This window comes from Scardinius erythrophthalmus (genome assembly GCF_964197995.2).
Source record: "Scardinius erythrophthalmus genome assembly, chromosome: 23".
Lineage (NCBI taxonomy): Eukaryota > Metazoa > Chordata > Actinopteri > Cypriniformes > Leuciscidae > Scardinius > Scardinius erythrophthalmus.
Genome location: NC_138243.1, coordinates 18771232 through 18790654, shown reverse-complemented (window position 1 = coordinate 18790654; position 19423 = coordinate 18771232). Strand labels below are relative to the sequence as shown.

The 19423-nt window shown below is 36.9% G+C and overlaps 1 protein-coding gene across 1 annotated transcript in view; it reads right to left on the bottom strand.

Annotated features, from left to right (window-relative positions):
* The window catches only part of cblb (Cbl proto-oncogene B, E3 ubiquitin protein ligase), a 70805-nt gene extending 51806 nt beyond the window's left edge, over positions 1 to 18999 (bottom strand). Inside the window, exons 1-3 of the mRNA XM_081353822.1 lie at positions 18737 to 18999; positions 17919 to 18081; positions 16580 to 16830 (exon numbers count right to left, since the gene is read on the bottom strand). Of these exons, the coding sequence (XP_081209948.1) occupies positions 16580 to 16830; positions 17919 to 18071 (404 nt within the window). The 5' untranslated portion in view covers positions 18072 to 18081; positions 18737 to 18999. The remainder of the gene's footprint in view (positions 1 to 16579; positions 16831 to 17918; positions 18082 to 18736) is intronic.
* Positions 19000 to 19423: the final 424 nt, after the last annotated feature.

Below are 19423 nucleotides of genomic sequence, written 5' to 3'. Positions count from 1 at the left end.
TCCTTTGGCGTTAACATTTCTGACCTTTTAATCAACAGCAAGCATGACTTGTGTGGTTAACCAGGCTTTCTTCATTAACGCAAGGAATAAAATGGATGAATAAAACAGCATCCGCGCCCACAAAGTGACTAAGCGCGTGTCATTGAGTCTTTACAGTCAGCATTTCTAAAGAAAGACATTGTCCTCCGCCTCCTCTCCGCCCACATGCTGCACCTCACTCTGGCATCGCCTGAGCCATAGACCTATAATTACTAGATGGCTCAACCCCACTCATGTCCGTCTCACCACATCCTAGCAGATGGGCCCCAGACTTCAGGCTCCGAATGGGTTGTTTCTGCGCCACACTGAGCTCTCCGGCCGTTTGCTGTCATATTTGCTGGAAGGATGGATATTTTTTAGGGATCCACCGATATGAAATTTTTGGCCGATACTAATAACCGATAATTCTTTATATTTGATCAAATATATTATATAGATTATATAAATCTAAATCCAAAAAAAAAAAAAACATGTCCTAAGCACACAATTAGAATGTTCTCAGTATAATTGTATGGAGCCTATATGACAGACTTGCACTCTGCATGTTGCACTTCACTGTATTTTCCTTTTTTGAAGTGATTCCAATCATATTTCAAGCAATTCAAAACCATCATGGCGAACAGTGCGCATCTGAAGTGTCTCAGTTGAAGGAAATAATAAATTATTTATCTGCAAAATTTTCTTATCAGGTTGATAACAATAACATTATATTAACATATTTATTTATTCGGGACAGTGCACATTAATGAACAATCTTACACGTCTGTACAGACTGTAAATGAGACAGATTATAGCATAAATGCTAATTTCCATCTGTTGAACATATATCAGCCGATACCGATATGGTGGCCGATATATCATACATTTCTAGATATTTTGGTCGTTTTTCTCAGGTACTCAACAGATAATTAAACAGAGCATTTAAGTACAGGGAGTTGAACTATTCTACGTACAGCGCAAGTAGCTTTTGCATTACTTCTCATTGTCATTTTTTTAAAATGCACTTCTAGACATTTTTTTTTAAGTATTAAATAATAAATAAATACAAAAGAACAAAAATTGCTAAATAATTAAAAAATAAAATAAAAGTATAAAACATACAAATAAAAATAACAGTGGAAAACAAAAACCAACGCAAAACAAAAAAAGATGCAAAACAAATCAGAATAAATGTGTTTTTCAATTATTGCTGTCACTTCCTAGTTCTGGTACTCGCACCCATAATTAAAAACTCAAAGGAAAAGATAGATCAAAAAGGAAATGGTGTCATCTAAAGGGAAGATTTTCCCTTATTGCGCAATGATGCACCTGGAAGATGTGATGTGTAAACCCAAACCATAACCAGGAATAGCATGACATACACTATAAATTATTTCTGTGTGTATGATCTGGGAGGAAACTCAGAAAGAAACTAAAGGCATTACGTATCAGAGCCTGGATGAAGAAGGGGGGACTCCCTGAATTTGTCACAGTGAAAGCACGGCTCTGTAAGTATGCGGGAGCGAGCGTGTCAGTGTAACTGCATTCTGGGTGATCCCCGAGTTTGATCATAGTGTGGGAATGGCTCAGCTCTGAGAAACTTTGAGAGAGACTCCGTCATACCTTCCTCCTGTGTCACTCGCTCCATGACTTACTCACAGACGTGAGTAAAACACCCTTCTTTCTCTCTAGCTCAAGCCCCCCTACACGCTCACTCGACCCTGCTCTTTCCTTCTCATTCTCTTTCCAGGCCCATTTCCTCTGCAGATGGCGTAGGTTAATAAACAGATTGATAAAAGATGTACTTTATTGATTCCTGAAGGAAATGTCTGTTCTAGAGCAGCAATAATTCTGAACAAACAACCAACACAATATAGATACAATTAGGGCTGCACAATATATAGAAATTATTGAAATATCGCAAATGTATATATCGCAATATGTATATCGCAACAGCTTGCAATAACTGGGTTTATGAACAAAAGACAAAGAGAAAATCAATGCTTTTGGCTGAATAACTTTTGTAGCTTTAATAAGATTCAGTATATATATATATATATATATATATATATATATATATATATATATATATATATATATATATATATATATATATATATATATATGAAGAGTTTTTCTTCTAGAATGATCATTTATATCAAGCTTGTATATTTAAGGTCAGTAATTTCACTTAAATGGCAATGAAAATTACCTATTAATTGTCATTTTAGTGAAATTATTTAACTTAAATATACAAGCTTGATAAAAAATGATTATTCTAGAAGAAAATTTCAAATGGCACTTAGAGGCTTTTGCATCTGAACTCTTCATATATATATATATATATATATATTAATTCATACAGTGAAAACTAAGCAGTTTTATTTTTACATTTGATTATTCAGTTTCTGTTGTTTAATAAAACTAATGTAGGCCTACCTGAAACCCTGAACCCTGTGGTTTACACTGATGTTAAAATAACACTTACTTCTTATGCTACAGTAAAACACTGCTGTTCACTTTCAGAAGTTGTAGGGATGTTTTATTGTCACAAAAAGAAACACTAGGTTATAGGTTAAATCATTTTAAATATATTTTTAAAATAATTTAAGTTTATTTTACACACTTTAAGCATTATCGCATCGCATATTGAATATCGCATTATGTAATTGTTATGTAATTGAGTTATGGCATATCACATTTGTTGGCCTGGTGAAAAATGTTAATTTTGTAATTTGAAATAATAGTTGTACATTTACAGATATAAAATGTACATGATAAACAAAGCGCCATATTCCATAATTTTCTATCAAAAGTGTGTTCATTTTCAATAGGTATGTGCTAAACTTATTTTCCAAATTGTTTCAAATGTGATGGTTGCATTCAAAGAAAAAGCAAATGCTTTTTAACTTGCTCATGAAAACTTGCAAAAAAAAAAAAAAGCACCGCACAACATGCTAATAAAATCACCCCCCACTTAACGAAAAGTAAAAAAAAATGAGAATCAGCTAGTTGGTTGCTGGATGAGTAGGTAACCACTGTAACCCATTCCTACACATATTCTAAGTGATGCATCACAAATCATTCTAGGGCTAATTGATCATGGTAAAAATCTTAAATCACAATTATTTTGGTCAGTATGAAGATCATAATTATTGAACATGATCACACATTGACTTAAATGAACAAATAAAAAAATATATAACAAATTAGTATTTAATGTATTAATGTACAATAAATGTACAAAAAAATAAATTAAATAAATGATAACACATTATAGTACTGGAATTCAAAGACAAAACAAGCATCATTTCAAAACAGAATGTGTCACAGTAATGGTTTATCTCTATCACCCATCGCCAAAATCATTCTCACACTTTCAACAAACCTCTTCTATGCTAGGCAGTTAGATATCATAGCCTTGGTGACATTTAAATTGCAATTTAAATATGTAAAATAGCAAAGTTTCAACAAAAGGGTTCAACACAGAAAAAAAAATAATCCTGTAAAAAAACGGTAAACTACTGGCAGCTGTGGTTGCCAGCATCATACTGTAAAAATACGGTCTGTTACGGTTTTAAATACAATGCATGTTAAATTAGTAATGCAATATGCTGTTAAATTACAGTTTTATAATGTAGCTGACAAAACGGTATTTAGCTGTTTAAAAAAGTCATTTTTACAGTATGATGCTGGCAACCACAGCTGCCAGTAGTTTACCGTTCTTTTTACAGGATAAGTTTGCAATCTCTAGTTTGTGGGCAAAAGCATCTACACTCTTCTCAGAAAGTAAATTCTGCCATTTTTAATAATGTATCCTTGCAAATTTATAGCTTTAATCTGCATTACAGCCCCCAAAGCCGAGAAATACATTAAACCCTCTACTGCTGCCAAAGGCTACTCTTGTACTTCTGTGTGTACAGTCTATGTACTCAAACACTCTTTGAGAGGCAGATGGTTTGCAAAGTTTCCTAATAAAGAATATTACGGATTATTTACAACTTAGCATCTGTAGCATGCTGTCAATTCCCTCAGTTTGTCAAAACCCAGAACACTGCATCAGGTCCAATCCCGGTATATCAAGCCAAAGATTCCCTGTGCTAATCGACAGCCTGCTACAGATGGGGTCCATAAACATTAAGTTGTAAATAACCCGGAATATTCCATTCAATTACTGTTTATGCTGCTTTTAGTATCCCAGCAATGCCATGTTTTTACTTCATAACCTTGTCTTGTTGTCTTTATCTAATGCATGTTAGAAAAAGCTTCTGGTCTACATTGTAAAGAATTTAAACTTACAAGTATGACCTTATAACCATATAAGGTCACGATACAGACTTTTGTGATAAAAAAAAAAACACATAATACCTGTGTGGGTATTATGAGGATATCCTGGAGAAGATATTTCGACCATCACTTCCAGAACACCACAAAGCCACATTGTTTAATTTCCTGTAATATTGAAGTATTAAAAAACCTGTATCTCTTCAAAAAAACAGAAACATTTCACCCATTCACCACTGGCTCTGAGCTTCGGCAGTCTCACCAAACATCTACCCAAACTGACAGGTGTTTTTTTTTTTTTTTTAAGTGACCCGAAATGCCATTTCTGAATCAGCGGAACATGTTACAGTTAGTTCAGTGACAAACAGGAAAAAGAGATCTAAGATTAGGTTTACGATGATCAGCTTTCTGAAACCTAGCTACAAAACTAGCAACAAAGTCAAGCCACAACCAGCAGGAAGCAGAATGACATCATAGCCACGTGAAGGACACTGTTCCACGGTCACTTCCTGTTTGAGTAGCCTAAAGTGATAAGAGAGTGTAGTGTGTGTGTGTGTGTGTGTGTGTGTGTGTGTGTCTCAATCTAGATACTGACCACATTTACTGGCAGGAAACTGGTTGGTGCTGAGGTAAGCTGTAAAAATAATCAATTAACATTTTTCAGCTTCATAACTACTTATTGACTAGTTCATTGATTCTCAACCTTTGTCTAGTGGGTAGCTTTACATTGTGGAATCCAAAAACAAAAGAGTAAACAAAGGTAAACAAAGAGAACAATATCCATGGCTCGGCAACATCCTGTTTCCTGGTGCAACACTAAGAGCGGAGCAGATTGAGTGGTGATTACTTTAGGAAGCTACATCGGGTACGGCTGTCAGATAGGCCATGAGAAGCAGAAACTTATCGCAACAGCTGGACAGATTTCCCATGCTGTTGTGTTTTGATATCAACTGCTCTGAGAAGCATGAGACATCATACACTCCATACCAGATGGAGCTTATCGAAAAGTCTCCGCGTTTCTTAGTGCATATCTAATTTTAACTCATTCTTAAATTGATGTTTATAATTCAAGACCCCATGAAATCAAAATCCATGCTTGTTATATTTGAGGCCTTCACATACTCCTAAACTCTGTAGTTTTCAGTAATTTTACAGTTTTTTTTTTTACAGATTTTTCATGTATTTTTGAAATGTGGTAAAAAAAAAAACGTCAAATTACAGAAATAAACTGCAAAATGTACATTTCCTTTGTAAAATTACATGAAAAACATGTAAATGTCATGTAAATTTCTGTAAATTCACGTTTTTTTTTCTGGCACCCCAGCTGCCGGAATATTACCGTTTTTTTACAGGGATTTTTATGCTTTCCAGAATGAGAATGTTCCTCCCCTGATGTAACCTGCCACAATTAGTACAACTGTACCAAATGAAGATATTGCTGCAATATGACTATATATATATATATATATATATATATATATATATATATATATATATATATATATATATATATATATATATATATATATATATATATATATATATATATATATATATATATATATATAAAATAATTTAAATTAAATAAATAGAAAAATAAAGATTAAGAAAAGGCCAAAAGTTTGTAGTTATAGAAGTTATAGACAAGGTTGGGTAGTGCAGGCTGTTAGGTCTGGTGCTTAGAGCTTAGAGAACCGGTGCTTGTGAAGAAGTGATCCGTTGGTATCTCCACATCTCTCGTTTCACAAATCTGTTCATGGGCCTAAAGGGGATGCTGCTTCCGGGACAGAGCAGATCAATACTGGTTTCAGTTGAGGAAGGTTGTAGGAGGATCTATCCTGACTTATCAGTGTAAGTGCAGGACTGAGCCTTTAGAGAAAACACACACACTCATAAACACTCTCAGTGCAGGAATATCCAAGCACTTAGCCATGATGTTTTAATTAAGGAAAAGTCAGAGATATCCAAGAGTTTCATTACTCTAATTAAAAAATTGAAAAAAGACGCTTAAAAGTTGTTAATTAACTAATGAGGTAGCCTTTCTGTTATCTTAAGACACGTCACTTAAGATACACAAAAAAAAAAAAAAAAAAAAAAATATAATATATATATATATATATATATATAAAAGAAAATATACAGTATTGGTTGCTATGTGGTATATAAAAAATAAAATATACAGTATATGCTTGGTTGCTATGTGGTTGCTTACTGGTTTACAGAATTCTGAATCACAAAGAATTTAACTGGTCATCATGAAATCATATGTTTAAGAGCAATGGATTGATAACTGACGAGACCGCGCACTTCAGAATTGTCTCTCACACCCAGCGATGAGTGACACATCTCTTGATTTGAGTGACAGACAGGAGGCAACCAATCCCAGAGGGACTAATACAGTCTGACAGTTTAAACAGGCTTTCACACTAAGGTAGCGAGTCGGTCGCAGTGCTGCGGGACGTTTTAGGCCACGTTATGCTGTGTTGAGAATACGGGAGTTTTCTGACGAAGCCGTCGTCAGTTCAGAGTTTCCATCCTGTGCACCTCAACAGCCCAATGCACAGCCTGACAGAAACGTTTATGTGGTCCCTCTGATGAGGTCACCACATATACGGCGGGAAAAGACAAAAGCTATTCAGAACTCTAGCAGGTGTTCAGTCTGAGGTTTTATCGTTGTACATGCAGACAAATGTTTCATTGACATCAACTGGATGTATGGTGACAGATATGAGAGTTCATACGCAGGGAGACATTTTTAATGCTTAAAAAATAAAAGAAGTCTCATGTGCACTAAGGCTGCATTTATTTATTCTGAAAATATTTAAAAATGCAATTTATTCCTGTGATAGTAAAGCGAAATTTTTAGCATCATTACTCATTCGGAAATCATTATTATATGCTGATTTGCTACTCAAATAGAATTCTTATTATTATCATTATTATATGTTGAAAACACTTGTAAACTGTGATACATTGTTTCTATACTATTTTCAGTTAAAAAAAAATTGTCATCAAACACTTACATTTACCAGTGTTATTAAATGACTGATGTTTTTAAATATTTAGAGAGTGTTATAGATGATGGCAAAGGCAATCAAAATGTAAAACTAAGAGATAACAGATAAACGGCCAATAACCATAACAATCTGGATTCTTTTATGAATAGAAAGGTCAAAACAACAGCACTTATATGAAACAGAAATCTCCTGTAACATTATAAAAGTCCCTTACTGTGACCTTTGACCAATTTAATGCATTCTTGCGAAACAAAAGTATTAATTTCTTTCAAAAACTCAAGGATTCCTTTGAGGAAAACATGCTGTTGGTATAAGGATATATTCTGTATGTATTTAGCATGTTCAAGTACTCTGGCTCTGAGCTGTTTGTTCACAGTTTACCTCAAGGGATTTCATTCACAACAGCAGTGGATGATGACTGGGCTCAGATGGCCTGGTGCGTGTGTGTGTGTGTGTGTGTGTGTGTGTGTGTGTGTGTGTGTGTTTCAGAGAGGCAAACACATCACAATAAATCAAACACGTCAGCCAGACTCCCAGAAGACCAGCACCACATAGACACAAAGACACAACACAGTCCCAAATGGACACCTGTGAAACCTCACTAGACAAATCCTCATTCCCTCTCCAGACTGGACACACATGCTCGACTCCCCAAGCACCATGCGGGGAAACAAGGCAGGTTTCTGTTCTTGAAAGAGCACATCTGCCGTGATGGACCTAACCCAGAGCTCAAACGGGACGTTACTAGATGTAGAAACAAAAAGCCTGTTCTCTCATCTTCCGCTCCACTCTCGCTCTACAAGACACCTAACCACACGAGACACAGCTGTCGAGACTAGTATTGATTTGCTGTTGGGTTGATTTGAATTCATCCTGAAGTTCCACCTGCTGCCCGCACCATCCGCTAGAGAGAGAAAAAACAGCACTACTACACACACGCAGTCACTTAGAAGCTGTCACAAATGGGCCTCTGGTTTCAGAGAAACACATTTTCACTGCTGTGGAAAGTGTGACACTCACCCACTCAGTTCACGAGCACGACAGCACCCCGTGACACCTGAGACGTAGAACTTAAATAACGAGAGGTAAAGATGGAGAAAACAAGGGAGACATTAGAGAGCGAGAAGATGTTCTGACATTTAAAAGCACCAGCAGAGACACAAATGAAACCACAAGCTGATAATTCATTAGATGTTCATTTGAGGAGGCGTCCCGTCTGTAAGCTTTTCCAGATGAGATTAGTAAAGGTTGAACCCCTAATTTTGGGGGGGCTGGGGCGCAACGAGACATTCATGTAGACAATAGGGTGGCGTCTGGCGTGCATGTTTTAAGGTCAGGGAGATGCTAATCTATATCTGAAATCAACCAATTGCATTATAATAAGGCTAGAAATATACTGTGCACAAGCACAATCTTGGTCAGAGCATTGCAACCATGCATTTATGTTTTAATGTGCACACTTTACTGTGAAGCTAACCTCAGTGAACCTACTCAAGGGAATGAATGAGCTCAAATATGCCATTTAGGCATGCACTTATATTAAATTCTGGCAGATACAGATAAACTGATAATATTTTCATGTTAAGCAACAGATAAACTTTTTTTCTAAAAAAATGGGGGGGGGGGACTATTTTTTTTTTTTAAGATTAACTTCAAGTGAGTGTTAGATGATAGCAAAGGTAATCTAAATGTAAAACTATAACAGATAACGGATAAATGGCCAATAACCATAAAATGGCCGATATTCAAATGATATACCATTTCTTTTTTTAAATAAATAAAAAAACACAAAAATATATTTTTGACCCTTGAATTATGAATTGCATTCTAACATCTTGAAATGCAATGACATTGCTTGGGTGCCTAAAAGCATTTGCGTACTTGCGTATCATAAGTATTCAGACCTAAATGTGCTTGTGTTCACAGTGAAAGGATAATTGTGGAAGGGAAACAGAAGAACAGGATGTTGTGGGGCACTTCCTCCTTGTGTTTTCCTCCAGATGACTGAAGAGAGGGATAAATTGTGCAATGCATCAGAATCCGAGCAGGCAAAAATCATAACAGATATCTGCTCTCAATGCCGCTGATTTGCAGCATAAAGATTGGGTTGCACAGGGTGTCTGGTCTTGTAAGAGTGTGTGTATGTGTGTGTTTGCCCTTCCTCTAGAGGTCAAACATCCAAGCGTCTTTCTTTTCCGGTTTTCACCCCAGCCTTTCTTGCAACTCACTTCCTTTAAAGTCTGGATAAGTCTTGGGATCTTGAGAATTCCCATCCAGTTAAAACGTGGAGAACAGAGACACAGTATTTATTCAGAATTTCTCGGAAGTGAAGTCTTTGCCAATTAAGGCCAACTCAAAAGCAGCGTACAGTGGTATCTCCCAGATCTGAGGCTCGGAATCAGTCAGTGACTTCCTCATTAATGAAGCTTTTTCCATCATTAGCCGGGCACCAGATGAACCTCATCATCACACTGCAGAGCAGACGGCGTGGTAACCGAGGCATGGTGGGGTGGGGGAGTTCTGATATGTGGCTTGCCATCTGATTGGTGGTAAACTGAGAGCTGCTAATTGCGCTTTTAGCCAAACGCAGACCTCCGCTCATTAATCAAAGCAGCGGGCCAACATTTGACAAGGCAATTTCAAAGAAATAAACACAAACATGGTCACAAAAACACCACAGGAGGACTTAATTGACCCTCCAATGCAGTACAAACACGTTAAACAATGGGATGATGAAGGAAAAAGAGCGGGAAAACATGAAAGAGTGACCAGAGAGCGGGGAGACCCCTAATTGAGTACAACATCTGGCTCTGTTCCACTGTTATTTGGCTGTTTGAACTTCATTGTGCCTGTGTGTGATGGATGCAGCTGGAGAAGGCTGAGATTGGGGGATGTAGAGGGGCGAGGGGCCCATTTGGTCTGAGAGCTTTGACATGAGGGAAAGATATATTTTCCTTTCATTCTATGTGGAAGGGCATTAACTTACTCTGTAAATAACTCCTATTAACTTCAGTCAAGGGGTGGCATGCCCTGCTGCAGTCCATCATGTACCATGTGCCCAGGTCTGGCAGGTATTGGACATCACTGCAGTCAGTCATTACTTGTTTACTTGAGCAATAAGGTTTGAAGTTGTGCTGTTAAAACTAGGGATGCACCAAAAGATTAAAAGATTAAAAGATTAATAACTAAGTGAGTGCTAGATAACAGCAAAAGTTCAAAAGTTTGGGTCTTTTTTTAAAGAAATTATTAGTTCAGCAAGGACGTATTAAAATAATCCAAACTAAATGTAAAGATATTCCCAAATATACAAAATATTTCCATTTCAAATAAATGTGGTTCTTTCGGACTTTCTATTCATCAAAGAATCAAGTATCATGGTTTCTACAAAATATTAAGAAGCCATCTGTTTTCAACATTGATAATAATGTTTAAAAATCTTTCTTGAGCATTTAAGAATGATTTCTGCTTTCTGAAGGATTATTCGACACTGAAGACTGCTGAGAGATCAGCTTTCCATCACAGGAATAAATTACATTTTAAATTGTAATTATATTTCCATAATATTACTTTTTTTACTTTATTTTTATTGTTAGCCTTATTAAGCATTTCATATTTCAAAAACATAAAGTAATCGTACTACCTGAGCCCAAAATGTTCAATATTAGTGTAAACAAAAAAATAATAATATCGAATACAGGGCCAAAATATTGTGCATCCATAATTAAAACATTTCTTCATTAATAAAATTCATTTAAATTGGCAAACGGCAAAACGGCATTGTCCAATCAGCTTACGGGAATGGAACTGTCTGTTTTATAGTGATCTTTTGGATCCAATATCTGCCATAAAAAAATACAACTCACAGCGAAAGCCTGAAACATAATGCAATTATTACTTTGGATGAGAAAAATTGGCTGCTGCATTATGAAATGTCTTTTGGAGCAGAATCTATTGGAAAATGAGCAATTGTCCTCATCAACCAATCAAGCTAATCTATAATTAGTTCCTCCATGGGAAGAAAACACAGAAAATTAACTTCAGTTTGCGGAATAAAAATAACCGAGTTAACATTTTAAGATGCTCTCTGCAGTGTGCTAATTCAAGGTCAAAGCAAACAAGGCAGGCCGGTCTCTAAGTTCCCCTACCAAGCAGTTTCAAATCCACAACTCCGTTTCCACCAAGGTCTGCACTTTCACTTCAGCTTTTCATCAGACGGCATCTTGAGATAAAGCTACATATGTGACCTTTTCTGCCAAATCTGCTGCTGCATTAGCAATTACGTTCAGTCTATTCCAGTTCGGTCCAAGTATCATCCTGTGATGTTCCTGCTCTCTGTACTGTAACATGTTGATCCATTTCGGTTTACTCACAGCAGATGGTAAGGCAAGAGGGCAGTTTCAACAACCAGAGCATTGTGTCGTGTTCTGGAACATCTGCGTGGAGAACATTGTAGCTAGAGTCCTTGTGGTCAGACGCAAATTAAGGATGGTCGGGCGGTAAACATCCTGTGCTTTAAGGAAACATTCCAAACATCAAATCATGGTGCTGCTAACGCCTACACGAGTTTACAGGTGCATGAGAGAGGTGTAAGCTGGGAAGAAAGATCACTTTTTGCACATTTGCGGAAAACAAAAACTTCCCCGAATGTTCCATAGCTGTTAAGCGGCTTTAAACTGAACAAGTTGAGTAAAGAGATTTAAACAGACGGCTGCAAAAGTATATTACCTTTCTCAGAAGGGAATTAGCTCTCTCGAAGAGCTCTCAGAGCTTAAAAAAACTCTGTGCGGTTTCGTTTTTTGATGTGATGGAGACTGGAAGAGGTAGTGTAACACACAATTAAGAATGAGGGTAAATACCCTAGGACTGGGTACTGAACCAAAAATCACAATTCGATTACATTTCAATTCGAGATATAGATATATATATAGAGAGAGAGTTCTATATATATATATATATGCCTATGTGTGTGTGTGTGTGTGTGTGTGTGTGTGTGTGTGTGTGTGTGTGTGCGTGCGTGCGTGCGTGCGTGCGTGCGTGCGTGCGTGCGTGCATGCATGCATGCATATGTATGTATGTGTACAGTATATGGAGGCCTAAACCTGTAGAAATTAGATCTAAATAAATAAAAGTGTAGATAAATAATTAAATGTAATAATAGGAAAATAAATCAATGAATAAAAATTACTTGAGAAAAAAAAAATCCAGAATTAATTTGTTTACCTTTTTCTATAATTTATTATTTTCTCTATTTATTTTTATTCTTTTTAACCTTTATTTATTTATGCATTCATTTATTTTTATATTTATTTATTCCCACATGTATTTATTTATTTTTACTTTTCAGTGTGCAACATGGAAATGTGGTCCTTGTGTAGCTAAAGTGCATCACGGGTTGAGAGCACACATATAGATGTGTCAGAGTGTTCAAAATGGCAGTCATTGTTTGAAATTCATAATAAAGCTGAGACTGTTTCATAGACTAAAGGATCGATTCTTAGGATTTAAGAATTGATATTGGTTCATCAAAATGAAAATCGATTAAAATCGAGAAATCTATACTTAAAACCCTGGCTTAAAATACACAATGTGATTTCACAGTTAGTGTGAATGCAAAACAGCTCCCTGGACGGTCCCTGCTGTCTGTGGCCTGCTTAAAGGCCAAACCTCAGATATTTTCTTCAGCGAGTTTGAGAAGAATACATCCGAAGTCTCTATCTCTGTTGACAGCAGTCTCTCACACCTCAAAGCCACAGGAACATTAAAACATCTGCCGATCTTCTCATGATGCACGACGGCTGAAAAGCAAGCATGTCAAAGAGGCCAAGTCTGAGGCTTCCGAGAAGTTCTGCGTCTACAGCATGGCTCCACGCTTCTATCCACAAAGCTATCCATCTCTGTCACCGAAAAAGACACAGAGGAGATTAAAGCACGAAAGATACAACACTGTAAAGTTTAACACTGCCACCTCAGCCCCAGATACAGCAAAGCTTGCCAACGTCCTCTAGATTCAATACATCCGGCTCATTCATCTCTGTTCCAGACCACCGTTTTGTCCGCCTCTTAATGTCAATGCTAATAGATTGTAATGCGTTTAGATCTTTCCAGTAAGAGAAACTCAGAACCTCAGCAATCCTCTGATAATTATCAAACAGGGTTGACATTGCTAGAGTACAGCACACAATCTGAAGATGGGTGTCTGTATCGTCATCACCCTGCCAAGATTTTATAATAGCTAGAAAATTGCGCAGTTAATGAAACAAAGAAAAACCTGGTTCCTTTTATCCCATTGTCCCACTCCCATCAGTGGCTTTTATATAGTTAATTTTTTTCTCTTTTTTTTTATTGTAGCTTACCCACAGCTGTCGCAACAATGTAAACAGAGAAAAATAGTAACACAGACGTGTAGTAAAAAAAAAAAAAAAAAAAAAGAGGCATATAAATAAATAAAAAAACATTATTTTGGCATGGAGTAACATGCATTTAATGCTTTAAAACTAAAAAAAAGTTTTTAAAAGTGTGTAAGAAGTTTAAAAAAAGTTTTTCAGTGCATTTATAGAGTTCTGGAACTGGTGTTAAAACCCCAAACACACCAAAACTAGGCATTTTAAGTTGTTTAAGGGACCATTTCGTCTTCCACAGTCTGTCTAACCTTGCATGGCAGAGATGATATTTATGGCAGGAGGGTGCTGGGGGAGAAAGACAGAAAAAGCAAGTCCCATTGTTGGTCTCAGGAGCTGCAGTATAATTACTGTAGCACATGCGGGGCCTCCACGAAGATGCCTGGCTGCAGGCCGGGACCAGCTCTCTATACTGATGTCTCCCCGCAGCCCCACTGCACTACGAATGAACTCGCTTTCCACATGCCTCTTTCTCCTGTTCCCCTCCTCTCTTACTGTCTCTTCTGTCCTTTCTGCACATCTCATTCAGGAGGCTAAATAATAAGGAATGCTTCTGCTGGCCTAAGAGGGATTTTCACTTGCCCTGCCAACATTTTCACTGGTCCTACCACAAAGATAAATAATAACACACGAAAACACACACACACATAATTTCCATAGACATAATGATTTTTATACAGTACAAACTGTAAATTATATCTCCTAACCCTAAACCTACCCATCACAGAAAACTTTCAGCATTTTTACATTTTCAAAAAAAACATTACTAAGTGTGATTTATAAGTTTTCTTCATAGGGACCAAAAAATGTCTCAACAAGAACAAGGATTTTAGATATTGCCATCTTTGTGGGGACATTTTTTTTCCCATAACATCCCTGAACCACATACACACATTTTATCACTTTATTGTCAGAATTTCCAAAATTTGCTTTGTGTCCTAAGACTTATATATATATATGAAGAGTTCAGATGCAAAAGCCTCTAAGTGCCATCTGAAATTTTCTTCTAGAATCTAGAATGATCATTTTTTTAAAGCTTGTATATTTAAGTTCAGTAATTTCACTTAAATGACAATTAATAGGTAATTTTAATTGCCATTTAAGTGAAATTACTGAACTTAAATATACAAGCTTCATAAAAATGATCATTCTAGAGGAAAATTTCAGATGGCACTTAGAGGCTTTTGCTTTTGCTTTTTAGAGGCTATATATATATATATATATATATATATATATATATATATATATATATATATATATATATATATATATATATATATATATATATATATATATATATATATATATATATATATATATATATATATATATATATATATATATATATAAATCTAAATATATAAATATAAATATAAAATAGATATATAAAATAGATAAGATATATATATATAAAATTAACATTACTTAGGCTATATTTAGTGTAAAACAATATTAATATGAAAAGAAATGTTCCGTTAAAACAAATATTTCTAAGACAAATTCTAGCAACAAAACCTTATCTATGCGAGTCAGAAAACCAAATGTTTCAGTTTGCAAGCCACAAAACACGTACATGATCATCAAGCACAAGATAAAAAGACTGATAGGACTTACTGACAGATACATCAACAAACATTGCGCCAAAAAAACATTCTTATTGTTGAGCCCTGCACTCATCTCAATTTCTTTTCCTTCCTCTCTGCAACCTCCAAAAGGACGCATTACTATCCCCCCCTTTGTGTGGGACAGGGAGCCAAAGGCTGGAAGGCAGAGTAGAGGATCTCTCCTTTGAGATTTAAGACAGAGTGACACAGCAGACGTGGAGGGGCTGTCAGCCGATATCCCTGCTCCTGTCCGGAGCGAGTGTCACAGCTTCTGGATACGACAACGTGTCAGGACAGCCTGTCAGTTGGCGTCCGCGGGCTAAAATACGCTGCTTTACCTATCCATCAGCCCTAAAATTTTCATTTCAATCATCTCACCCCTGCAGAATCTGGTGAGACTGGGATCGAAAGCATTACTAAAATTAAACTCTTCTGCCAAAACCTGAGCCAGAGTTGCCAATAAAAAGCACTGGGATATAAACCAACAGCTGAAACACTATTATTTGCTGGCAGTATCAAACGCCTTATGATACGTTTTCAAACTGTGCAGTATTTACCCAAATAGTCAGTGGCCTAAATGCAGTTTAATTGATGTGAGGCTACGCTCTAAAACCAGATGCTGGGAATGTTACGCTTGGCTGTCAGTAAAACAGAATGCTAAGATTTTCCTCTTTAGTCAAGGCCCGTGTTTCATGTCTGAAACACACAGGCTGACCCAGAGCTCTAATGGCCCCCGGGGAGAGTATTCTGCATGTGTCAGCTTATGCCCGAGACACACTTGCTCTGTTAATAATGTCTCTCACTTTGTTCTCGCCCTGTGCCGAGTCTGCTTGGCCCACCAAGGATTTAGATCCAGAGGGGGTCAGGCTCTTTCATTAGGGCTGCTGCTCTTGATCAGAGCTGGATTTCCATGATAATTAGCCATGACTCAAGTTGACATGAAACACCAGAGGAAACTCAACTAACAGACCAGTCATGTGACCTGACCTCTCCTATGTCCATCCGGCAGGACGTTAAAAGGGCAACAGATCAGCGTCAGAAAGTAAGACCATACGAGTTATGAGACTGACAACCATGATAACGCTTGAAGGTGACGCATCTGCTAGCATTGAAACAGACATCTCGATGCAAAATGCACATACAACAAAAGTGAAATCATCCATTTCACTTCACAATAGACAAAAACAATCCGTATTTGCAAAACACTGACCAGATCATGCGTGACCAGAACCCACAAGGGAAACAAAAAGCATCCTACCTGTCCTGCGACTGTTCTTCGTACATTCTCTCCTTGGCTTCCTTAAAGAGGCGAATTGCTCTTTTGGATTTCTTCATCAGGCTGTCGATGTACACTTTGAAATAGTCATTCTCACTTAGCTGAGTAAGTCTCTGGTTTTCCTCGTATTTACACAGAATCAGCCTCAGGTGCTGGTAAGTGTCAGGTAAAATATCCAGGATGTACGGAGGACTGTTCTTCAGCTGTAGTCTGGGGTTCTGACATAACCTCACCTAAAAAAAAAAAAAAAAACGTCAATTTAGAAAAATCGACTCCCCTTCACTGAGAACACACCACACAACAATTTCACTAAACAACTATGTTTGAAAAAAAAAAGAACATTTCAAAAGGTAAGTGGTACAGTATAAATGAACTGTACCAGGACTGAAAACCTTCAGGTCTCAGTCCAATGATTGGTACAAGAGACTAGTATAGAGAAATTAAGATGCTTGCACTATGTAACAAATCAAGATCACCACACTGTACACGGAACTCTATTTATGGCACATCTTTTAAAAAATATTACATTAGTAATGAAAGATGGATGGAAAAAAAATCCCAGAAGTTATACTTGTATAAATTATATAACAACCCAATGTATTGCATCTATAAAATAGCTATAAATAAATACAAAAAAGATGGTTGGATGGATGGATGGATGTTATGCTCTGTAACAGATGAAAGATAGATAGATAGATAGATAGATAGATAGATAGATAGATAGATAGATAGATAGATAGATAGATAGATAGATAGATAGATAGATAGATAGATAGATAGATAGATGGATGGATGTTATGCTCTGTAAATACAGAAGATGGATGGATAGATAGATGGATGGATGGATGGATGGATGGATGGATAGATAGATAGATAGATAGATAGATAGATAGATAGATAGATAGATAGATAGATAGATAGATAGATAGATAGATAGATAGATAGATAGATAGATAGATAGATAGATAGATAGATAGATAGATGGATAGATGGATGGATGGATGGATGGATGGATGGATGGATGGATGGATGGATGGATGGATGGATGGATGGATGGATGGATGGATGTAATGCTCTGTAAATACAGAAGATAGATGGATGGATAGATAGATAGATAGATGGATGGATGGATGGATGGATGGATTTCAGCTACGAACAACCTCCTCGAGCTTGCCGCTACTCAGTAAACAGTTTTCTACAATGTATCAAACAAATGCTTCCAAACAAGCGACTTTGTGGAAAAGTCTCTCAACGCGCGAGAGCAGAGGAAGCACTGTTGCTTCATCGACAGGAGGACTGTAAACACACTCAAGACACTTACTACTTTGTCCATGAGTTTCCATGTCTTCTCTACGGTCCGGCGGTCCGCAGCCGCCTGTTTGGGGGGTCCGACAGCGTCCTGGATGGCATCAATAATGCCTAAAATACGGCCTTTCCTATTGTTAGGTGGGCGTCCACTGAGAGCAGTTGCCATTTTCTGCACACTGTAACATACAGAAATGTTGAAGGCAACAAAACACATGTGGGCAGTTATGTGACAGTAGCCTATAGAACTGTAGCCTACCAGGGCTGAAAACCTTTACTTGAGGTCTTTTATATCAGACCAGCGATTAGTAGGCTAGCCTAGGCTACAAAAGACTAGTAAATAAAAAATGAAGATGCTTGGACTTTGTAACCCATTTAGTACCATTGTGAACATTAGTATATTGTATAACTTAGCCTACCATATACAAATTCAATTATAATTTAAAGGTACATGTAAACAGATGACCAAGACTTGTCTATCTCACATAAATCATGATCACCGAACATGTAAACAGAACTCGATTTTAAATGATTTAATCACATTATTAAAGTTCTAAACTTTTTTAAGCACGCAGTTTTTTTCAGTAGGCTGTCTAAACAGTGCACACTTAGCTGGGAATAATTTGGGATGAAATCGTTTAAAATCCACCCTGCAGAAATGCAAGATTACTGTGTTGCACTTTTTAAAAGAGCATTAAACAAAATGCGATGTAGTAAGAAACACAACTTGATCTTTAACGACTATGACAACTAATTAGCTAGAGCAGGGATCTTAATTTCACTGTAAATATCGGCAAATTGCTCTTTTGTATAATATAAAAACTCCAGACTTACTGCGGCAAAAGGAAAACAGTGTAGCAGCCAATACAGGGAATGTCAGAATTCCTGAGTTGAAGCTTTAGGGAGGTCCCCACAACAAATTACAACAAAAGCAACAAAAACACAACGCCAGTGCCAGGAAACTGTTACATCTCTGCCCAGACGTTCTAAAACTAGAAGGAGCTCGTCCGTATCCTCTCGCAAAAACCGCTTAAACGCAGTACAATCCCGCTTTTGTCGCTGTCTGATATGGTCGTGTCACTGCTCGGTTAAAAATCAGTACTGGAACAAGAAGCAGCGAAAGCAAAAGGGAGGAGCCGAGTGGGCGGAGCCGATGAAGCAATCGCTCTCAAGTGGCCAATCAGAAAGCGCGAACGTTCTCTGAGGTGACGGAGTTCTCCAACCGCCAATTGGAGTTGAGACTTTAAGTGCATACTTAATATTTCCGTAAATGAAGAGGCAATGAAATCGTGCAAAGCGTTTTGTAGGTTGTTCCTATTGTGCAAATTATATATTCAGTCATCTTCACTTTCTCCGATGGAAACAAGTCTTATTATGGCAAGCCGTGTTAACATTTAGAACGTCTAAAATGTATAACTAAAATCTTTGTGTTTTTTATTTTTTTATTACTAGTACCTAATCCAATAGTGAGTATGTTTTCATTTTAATTACTCATTTGTTACTGGTAATATTACTAGTAAT